We start from the raw sequence: 10,545 nt of genomic DNA on the forward strand, positions 1-10,545 counted from the left end.
GTGTTCTTGGTTGCTAAGTGTAGAATGAAAGGGCTTTTAAGGAGAATGAGGAGAGAGGACCAATCCTCCAGCTCTTAGAACGTGGGAAGAGCTGGAGATAGGGTGTAAAGGTCCCCCAAGGAGACAAGGGGTGGTTGGAAAGGATGGCTGATCATAGAGTGAGGTGGTGGTGGCTTGCTTTTGTCATAAAATAAGGAAAAGCAAATATTCACTCAATAATTAGTCCAACCACCAATTCTTTTAATACATTTTTATAAAAACCCTGGAGATTTATATATTTTGGGGCCTTAGTTTATAAAATAAAGTTTTGGGTGAAAATCCCACGTTAAAATAATGAAAAACGGAGTTAAAACAAAGTCGTAGTCGAAAAACCGGTAAAAAGGGGTCGTCTGCGAGACCTCTCGCATGGGCTGTCTGAGAGGCTTCTCATGCGAGGCTTCTGTCCTGAGAGGCTTCTAATGAGAGGCTTCGGTCCTGAGAGGCTTCTCATGAGAGGCTTCGGTCCTGAGAGGCTTCGGTCCTGAGAGGCTTCTCATGAGAGTTTTCGCTTCTAATAGGAGGGTTTTGGTTCCTTAAGGTTATTTTACCCGTTTTTACCCCGTTTCAAGTGGTTTTTGACCCGGTTAAGGGTCGGGATGGCCCGAATGATTACAAAAAGTTAAAGTAACTTTTGAGAGAGATTTGGGAGAGATTTCAAATAGAAAGAGATAGAGTGAAAACGATTTAGAGAGGTTTCGTTTGTGATTAATTTGAGTGTCCGGCTTCACAACGCAAGGTTCGTAAACCCCGTTAAACCGTGTTTTAGTGTCGTACACACTCCCGATGAGTGTGCAATAATTTTTTTATCGTTTTGGTTCAATGTTTACTGCATTTGAGACTTAGGAAATTCAACACACGAACTTTCCAAATAATGTTTCTCTCATTAAAATATTGCATTGTACAGTAATTACATAGTGTAAACCCTAATATACAAGGGTTAATTGAGTCGATTGGTTTTGACTTGTTGACTTTGTTTCACTTTGACTTGACTCAATTTTGACGGTTGTCACACCTTCCGAAAGGTGGAAGTGAACATTCCTTTACTTGATGCTATCAAGCAAATCCCTAGATATGCAAAGTTTTTGAAAGAACTTTGTACCAACAAGAGGAAGTTGAAGGGAAACGAGAAAATCTCAATGAATGAAAATGCATCCGCGATTTTACAAAGGAAACTTCCACCCAAATGCAAAGATCCCGGAATGTTTACGGTTCCTTGCAAGATTAGAGATGTCACTTTTAGTAGTGTCATGCTTGGCCTTGGCTCTTCTATCAATGTCATGCCCTATTCAGTGTATGAATCATTGAATGTTGGGCCTTTAAGTGAAACCGATGTCATAATCTCTCTGGCGGATAAATCAAGTGTCTTTCCTAGAGGTGTTTTGGAAGATGTCTTAGTGCAAGTGAACCAATTGGTCTTTCCGGCAGATTTCTATGTGATTGATCTAGATGAGAAATTTCCCTCCAAATCGGCTCTAATCTTGCTTGGGAGACCGTTTTGAAGACGGCTAGGACGAAGATCGATGTGTATGCGGGAAGTATGACAATGGAGTTTGATGGTGAAACAATAAGTTTTAATATCTATAATGCTATGAGATATCCTAGTGATGTTTCATCTTTATACTTTGTTGATGTTGTTGAGCCACTAACCCAAGAATTATTCGAGTTGTCTAATGGTGATGTGTTGGAAATGATTCTAAGCAAGGGGTTTGCTTGTGGGAAGCTAGCTAAGAAATTAAAGCTTTATTCTTTGGATCCGGAGGTTGAGAGGTTGGTTAATAATTTAGAGGTGAAGAAATCTACAAGATTTGATGTCAAGCAAATTGAGTTTCCCCCAACCCACACGAAGTTGTCGCCATCCCATGTTCAACTACCCGAATTGGAATGGAAGGTCCTACCTCAACACTTAAAGTATGCTTATTTAGGAAAGAATGAAACCCATCCGGTTATTATTTCAACTCACTTAACTGAATGTGAAGAAGAGCAACTCCTTAAGGTGTTGAAGGAGCACAAAGAAGCCATGGTTTGGACAATCACAGATATTAAGGGATTGAGCCCCTCCACTTGTATGCACAAGATCTTGATGGAGGATGAATGCAAGCCAAGTCGGGACGCACAAAGAAGATTGAACCCGCCTATGATGGAAGTTGTGAAGAAAGAGATATTGAAGCTTCTTGATGTGGGGATGATCTATCCCATCTCGGAGAGCAAGTGGGTGAGTCTGGTGCAAGTGGAACCAAAGAAGACGGGAATCACGGTAGTCGAGAACAACAAAGGTATGATGGCCCCACCCGCGTCCAAAACGGGTGGAGAGTATGTATTGACTACCGCAAACTCAATGCAAGCACAAGAAAAGATCATTTTCCATTGCCTTTCATTGACCAAATGTTAGAAAGGTTAGCCGGAAAATCTCACTATTGTTGTCTCGACGGGTACTCCGGTTTTCACCAAAGCCCGGTGGCACCGGAAGACCAAGAAAAGACAACATTTACATGTCCATTTAGCACTTTTGCATACCGAAGAATGGCATTTGGATTTTGTGATGCCCCGACCACTTTCCAACGTTGTATGGTTAGTATCTTTTCGAAATATGTTGAAAATATGATTGAGGTTTTTATGGATGATTTTACGGTATAGGGGAACTCGTTTCAAGAGTGTTTGACCAATCTCACCAAAATTTTAAAAAGATGCATTGAAACGAATTTGGTACTAAATTTTGAGAAATGACATTTTATGGTGAGCCAAGGTCTTATTTTGGGTCACATTGTGTCAAAGAAAGGAATTGAGGTAGACAAGGAAAAAATTAATGTTATTCAAAGCTTACCCTACCCGACATGTGTTCGGGAAGTTCGTTCTTTTTTTGGCCATGCAGGTTTCTACTGACGATTCATCAAGGACTTTTCAAAGATAACAAGACCAATGTGCCAACTCTTGCAAAAAGAGGTTGACTTCGAGTTCAATGAGCCGTGCAAAGAAGCTTTCGACAAGCTCAAGGAATTGCTTACATCTGCCCCCATCATACAAGCACCAAATTGGGATCTCCCCTTCGAGATCATGTGTGATGCAAGCAATTATGCTATTGGCGCCGTTTTGGGTCAAAAGAATGGAAGAGCCTCCCATGTGATCTACTATGCATCGAGAACACTAGGCAATGCTCAAAGCAACTACTCTACCACGGAGAAGGAGCTATTGGCCATAGTTTTCGCTTTAGAGAAGTTTAGGCAATATCTACTTGGCACTAAAGTTATAGTGTATTCGGATCATGCGGTTCTCAAGTACTTGATGACAAAGAAAGATGCAAAGCCAAGACTCATCCGGTGGATCTTATTATTGCAAGAATTTGATTTGGAAATCCGGGACAAGAGTGGATGCGAGAACCTTGTTGCAGACCACCTAATCCGGATCATTTCAAATGAAACTTCTCTCCCGTTGCGGGACGAGTTTCCGGATGAGCATCTCTTTTCCCTTACTCAATCTACTCCTTGGTATGCCAATATCGTTAACTTTTTGGTCACAAAAAGGTATCCCGACACATTCTCACGTGCTCAAAAAGACAAATTAAAAGGTGATGCAAAGTATTATGTGTGGGATGAACCTTATTTGTGGAAACATTGTCCCGATCAAATCATTAGGCGGTGTGTTCCCCAACAAGAGCATCAATCCATTTTTCAATTTTGTCATGAATTTGCTTGTGGGGGACACTTCGGGCCTAACCGAACTTTGAGAAAAGTTCTTGAGTGTGGACTATTTTGGCCAACCATGTCACACGATTGTTATATGTTTTGTAAAAGTTGTGAGCGGTGCCAAAGGACGGGAAACATTTCACAAAAGAACCAAATTCCACAAAATCCCATCCTAGTTTGTGATGTTTTTGACGTATGGGGGATTGATTTCATGGGCTCATTTCCCGTCTCATTTGGCAACGTTTACATCTTGCTCGCGGTTGACTATGTTTCTTAGTGGGTTGAGGCCAAAGCCACAAGATCGGATGATGCCAAAACAGTTATCGACTTTTTAAAATCTAATGTCATTGTGAGATTTGGTGTGCCTAGGGCGTTGATTAGTGATTGAGGGACACATTTCTACAACAAGATGATGGAGGCTTTATTAAAGAAGTACAACGTAACCCATCGTGTTTCAACTGCCTACCACCCTCAAACGAACAGTCAAGCGGAAGTTTCAAATCGTGAGGTGAAGAGTAGTCTTGAGAAAACAGTGAATCCGACAAGGAAGGATTGGAGTTTGAGGCTTGATGATGCCTTATGGGCCTATCGGACTGCTTACAAGACCCCGATAGGAATGTCCCCATTTAGGTTGGTTTTTGGAAAGCCGTGTCATCTACCCGTCGAATTAGAGCACCGTGCATTTTAGGCAGTCAAGAAATGTAATTACAATATTGATGAGGCGGGAAGACATAGGAAGCCTCAACTCCAAGAGCTAGAAGAATTGAGAAATGACTCCTATGAGAACTCAAGGATTTATAAGGAGAGAACGAAGCTCTTCCACGACAAGTCCATCACCCGGAAGCATTTTGAACCGGGGCATAGGATCTTACTTTACCATTCACGATTGAAGTTATTTCCGGGAAAGCTAAGGTCAAGATGGATTGCGCCCTTTGTTGTGATTAAGACCTTTGACCATGGGGTGGTGGAAGTTCAAAGTGAAAAGACGGGACAAATTTTCAAAGTCAATGGGCACCGTTTGAAGCCATTTTATGAAGGTTTCAATGCTAATGCTCTTGAAATCATCCATTTATATGTCCCGATGTGTTGAAGTGTGCAAGGAAGACGTCTCGCCAAAGACGTTAAAGAAGGGCATTTTTGGAAAGCTATGTTTTCATCCTTTTCCAAATCCAAATAAATCATTTTAAAAAGCGTTTTCAGGATTTTGAAAATAAAGTTTTTGAAAGGTTTCACCCTTCATTACCCATTTTATTCCAACTTTTGTCGAAAATTTTGAAACCGGGCTTTACGGAGATCATTTTGAACTAAAAATCAAGTTTTTGAAAAATGTCATTTTTTTGAAGTGTAGGAAAGGCCCGCGGCCTGCGTAAGAAATGGGAAGGAATGCCACGCGGCCCGCGTAGATCGATAATGCACATATCGTTCAGCAAGTGCAGCCAACACGCGGCCCGCGCCCAACCCACGTGTAGGATCAGGGACTTTTATCGCAACTAGACGTGACCTCCATGCGGCCCGCGCCCTGCCTGTGTGAGGGTTCCCAACACTTAGTCAATTTTTTTCATCGTTTCAGCAGCCGCGGCCTATACGCGACCCGAGCTACACCCACGTAAAAGATCAGAAGTTTTCGAGTGTATTAGACGCGGCCAGCACGCGGCCCGTTCCTAGTCCGCGTGTTGGTCGTTGACTAGATTTTTTAAGTTGTTGACTCGTTTGACTTTCTTTAACAATGAGTTTTAATGAATTGACCAAACATTGACCGGGTTTGACCTCTCTTGACCAAAGATTAAAACACTCCAGCCTTCTTCTTCTTCATTCTAACCCTACACAAACCCACCATTTTCTCTCTAGAGCTCAAGAACACCACAACCCACTTCTCACAAAAATCCAATTTCCTGGAGTTCTACCGGTCGGAATCTCGTGAAACCACCGCCATTCTCTCCCATTTTTCAAGCTCTACAAACCCCACCAAAAATCCGGTCTGATCTGTGCCCGGAATTTTGGGCGCCACCACCACCTTCTTTCACATTTTCCGGCCAACTTTGGCACCATTGGAGATTCCGAGCACGGGGTTTTGCTTCTCTCATCAAGAGCTTTCTAACCATACCAATTTTCCTCCAAAAACTCACCAAAAATTTTCGCCCAATTCCAAGTGCCGCCACTCTAGTCGCCGGAAAATCACCTTGAAGCTCGTTTGTGGGGTTGTTTTAGCAATTCAAGCGTCAAACACGGAGCAAAATCATAAGCTTGGGGTGTGCCTTGGAGATTCTCTTTGGTGGTTCTAATTACGCTTCCACCATTCATCCCGGGTTTAAGCAAATTAGGTACCATTGTTCCTTTGACTTGATTATTTGTTTGTTAAATACTCGTTTGTTGTTGGAATTGAGTCGTCACTCGTGTGGTCTTTGGTGTGATTTGAATATTATTATTATTGTCACATTTTTGTCCCGAATTAATATCTAAGCGTGCCAAAACCGGACCTAGTTCATCAAAGGGTAGGTCGAAAAGCAATCCAATGACCCCCCATTTCGTTTGTTGAATCGTGAAGATCACAAAGCATATGACTTTCTCGTTTCCAACAACCGCAAAGTCAAATCAACGAAGTTCCTCAATAGAGAGTCTTTTGAAACTCTCAGAGTGCTAGAGGGAGTTCAAGCACTATTTGACAACATTGATTGGGGTCAGTTTCTTCATAATCGCGCAGCCACCTACGTTGAGCCAACCTTGGAATTCCTTTCCACACTCCGCATTGATGACGATACAAACACCGTCACCTTCCAGATGCTAGGCGAGAATAGATCATTGCCATTTCGGGTTGTCAATGCCCTAATGGGTACCCCGGTGGACCACACATACTCCCAACAGGATCTGTGGCCCGCCACCTTTAACGAACACCATTTTTGGCAACAAATCACTTACGAACCACAGTATTCATCATCTTCCTCCAAGTCTTCCTAAATCATTCATCCATGTTTACGCGTGGCCCACCGAGTTCTTGCATGCACCATTTTTGCCCGCTCCGAAGTGGGTCAAATTTCCAAAGCTGAATTAATTTTTCTTTGGTGCATGACTCACGAAAATGGGCCCAACCCGAATTTTGCAACATTCTTCTTCACCAAATGTTACAATATCACAACTATGGACACAGTGGACATTTTCATTGGTGGCTTGATCACACTCATTGCATCTAGACCCCCGCTTCAACTTCATCTCTCCACCCTTCCATTTACAAAAGCGACTGGCCCCTCTCGTCTCGACATAAGCGTGCTCCGACAGATGCTTATCCTCTGCGAATCAGTCTGTGGTCACATATGGAACCTTGATGGTCAGCCGTACCTCATTCTTCCTCACGAGTATATAGTGTCTTTCGAACCAACCGACCCCCAAACAATGGATCATTCCATCCGACTATCTTCTTCCCGTGGATTATGAAGATGACCAGTTTCAGCCTCCACAACCTTTTTCCAGCCTCAATATCAGCCACAGCAGTAGGGGGGACACGAGATCCGACCATATTTCCCCCCTAACTTCTTCGATCAGTTCGCCACAATGTTCTCCGCCATTCAACGCATCGATACTCAGACGCAGGAGAACACCAGAGCTATCCAGGATATGGTGGCCCGTGTTGATCAGCTGGAGCAGTCCTTCCCACCCACTTCTCGTCGGGTCCAGGATATGTGGGATTACCACTACCGCCACGACCACTTTCCGCCGCCCGACCCTCCGATTTAGGTCATTTCTGCCCTTTCCTTAAGCATTGAGGACAATGCTTTTTCTTAAGCTTGGGGTGGGGCATTTCCTTTTACTTTTACTTTTTCATTCATTTTTTAGTTAAGTTGCATAGCATTTTAGTTTTAGGCTAATTTGCATTCATTTTTTTTATTTTATAAAATTCCAAAAAGTTTTTATTTTCTTCTTTTCTACTTTTTATTTTTGCATAACATTTAGCTTAGGGCATTAGCATTCATGCATTTTTGTTATCTGTTTATTCTCACCCCCTTGGATGTCGTGGAACAGGTTCATAGTTATTGTATCATTATTGGTCCAGGATCTTGTTGCTATCTCACCCATCGAACCGGGACCACTAGCTGTAATTTGGGACTCCATACTTAGGATCAGATGCTGGAAGCTTAAAGGGGTAAGTGATCATGGCCATGTAGTTTCACGAAGAATTATGCATGCAATACTAACAACTGTAGGATATACTATAGCAATGGATGTTCTTAGCATTGTGGTCCATACCGTCGAGAGGATCACACTTGATCATGTTTGAACCGCTAAGATGAAGCACTGGTGCTTGTCCCTGAGTAGAATCCGTATCCGGTCTCTTTACATCTCCATTTTCTTTTTGCGATTTACTTAGGATTTAAGAGAGTCTTTCAGCCCACATTTAGGCATTTTCTTTATTTTTGAAAAATCACAATTTTGAAAAGGAGCTTGCATATTTACGCTCCACACATGGTCATTTTCACACTTAGACCATTCGGCTTATATTATTATCCTCTCGGTTCCACTTACATACTTTTGGGAACCAAATTTTGACTCGAAATAATAATAATAATAATAATAATAATAATAATAATAATAATAATAATAATAATAATTCAATATGTTAGTGAATTACCTTCAAGTTAATGTCTAAAAAAAGAAAAAAAAATGGTGTGCAATAATCTTAGATAGGTGACCGGTTCAATTATTGAACAAATTTTCCTACATTTTGGTCACCCGGCGATTAATATTCATTTATATAGGTTTGTCTTATTGTATATAGATCGAGTTGTTTCTTTTCGCAAATTGGTGATGTTAGAGAGACTGTTGAGTCGGATACTATGGGAGGTTTGGGCCAACACTAGGTGAACTGATTCCTACAACGGTGCCCGAGCAATAAAACTCAATGACACTTGAGAGTGGCCGACAGACGTGAGATCACGCAACTTTCGTGATAAGAGTGTGCACTTAAAGAAGAGCTCCATGCGAGCCCATCCAACTGCTTTCTCCCTACTACAGATGTTCTTCATTGTATGCATGTTTCATTGGGGCTGCGACTGACCATCCCTCCTTACTCACCTAGAGGAGTTGTCCTAGTTGTGGTTTATGGTCCCATTGTCATCGGATGAAAAAGTAATGATATAATAGCAAGATCAGTTCTGACCATGTTGACTAACGGTGATCAGGTTCCGCGGTCCTATCCATTCTTTTTATTTTTCTTAGGATAGTTCATCCTGAGTTCATTTTAGTCTTGTCTTACTTGAGGACAAGTAAGGTTTAAGCTTGGGGTGATTTGATAGTTTCATTTTATTTACTTCTTTTTTATAGTTTATTTTAGCATATTTCATTCACATTTTAGTTAATTTTCATGCATATTTTCCTTTTCGTTATTTTATGACCATTTCGGGTACTTTCTAGTTTCCTGAGCATTATTGTAGGTTTTCGGAGACTAGCGGAGCGGGATTCTTGGGAAGCGATTGGACTTGAAGGGCAATGAGGATTTTGGGCTTGATGGCCATGAAGGTGATTCATGGAGTGGGTTTGTCAATTGCTTGAACGCTTGGAAGATTTGAACTTTAAATTTGCAAGGCGCGGGAGAATTTTCGAGTATGCGGAGATCGATAATCGGGAGTTTGCGGAAGCTATGAGTGATTTGGAGAAGGCAAATTGGGCTCAAATTGAAGAAATCTTGAAGAAAAATGGGCTAGAGGCTGATTAGACTCGAATTGGGCCAATGGAATAGCTGTGGGGGCCCAATACTTGAAGAAGCCCAAAATCCGTCACACCTCACGTGGACCGCGTAAGGTTTCCACGCGGCCCGCGTGGATTCCTGAAGGGGCAGTTTTGGGATTTTGTTTTGACCTCTATATTGGGAAGGTTGGTGTGCCTCTTTAGCCTTATCTTGAACATCCGATTCTGACACATTCCCTCTGGAGTTTTTGAGCATTTTGAAGGCCAAGAACCCTCAAGAACTTCATCATTTCTCCTCTTGATTCTTGTTAAATGTTGGGTACAATCTTTACTAACTTTTTTTTTCTTAATTTTAGCCATGCTTGGCTAAACAAATTGTGGTTGACTTTGGTGGAATCCTTTGACTAATTGTTGAATGTTGAAGACTCCATGAACTTATGTTTGAATATTTATGAAAATGTTTTGTGTTTTAACATCTTATCATTACTTATATGTTTTTATTCATGAGTTTAAATGTGTTTGTGGAGATTAGTTGGCTAATTTCTTGATTAAGTAAAGGATCTTCAAATTAGCAAGCAACAAGTGATTTTTGTGTTAGTTTTACTTCACACAATCTTAAAAACATTTTCTCCAATATGGTAGTGGAAACTTTTGACTCCTCTTGGATTTGGTGACTTTTTAATTCTTAATGCTAGTTGATTTTCACTAATTACATGCTTAATGGAATTGGTGACTTTAACTAAGGAAATTGTTATGAGCTTCTCTAACCATTTCCACAACTAAGTAAAGTCTAGGTAATCTCAAGCTTCTTGGATTACTATATCCAAAGTAAGGATTTAAAACATGTATTGCACCATTGGATCCTAATGATATGTTCATCAAAAAGTTAAAGTGAGGAAACCTAAAGTCAACCATCTTTCTCTTATTGATTTTACATCAAACTCTTATTTTTGTTGAAATTGTCTATTTAAATCTTAGTTTAATTATAGTTTGTTTCAAGTATTTCAAAACACTAAACCCCCCATTTTTAATTTATTGTCATTTTACAAATATCTTTACAAATAGATTTTTCATAGAGTTATTAAATTGAGCCAATCTCTGTGGATTCGAACCCTTTACCACTATACACTATTTTAGTGTAAAAGATATA

The 10,545-nt window shown here is 40.9% G+C and overlaps 1 protein-coding gene across 1 annotated transcript; it reads left to right on the forward strand.

Annotated features, from left to right (window-relative positions):
• Nucleotides 1-1,175: 1,175 nt before the first annotated feature.
• On the forward strand, nt 1,176-1,538 carry LOC145115492 (uncharacterized). The gene has a single exon (XM_079051789.1). The coding sequence runs from the start codon at nt 1,176-1,178 to the stop codon at nt 1,536-1,538; it is 363 nt and encodes a 120-aa protein (XP_078907915.1).
• The last annotated feature ends 9,007 nt before the right edge of the window (nt 1,539-10,545 follow it).

This window comes from Lactuca virosa, chromosome 1 (assembly GCF_052849685.1).
Source record: "Lactuca virosa cultivar CGN04683 chromosome 1, Lactuca_virosa_CGN04683_v6, whole genome shotgun sequence".
NCBI classification, from domain to species: domain Eukaryota; kingdom Viridiplantae; phylum Streptophyta; class Magnoliopsida; order Asterales; family Asteraceae; genus Lactuca; species Lactuca virosa.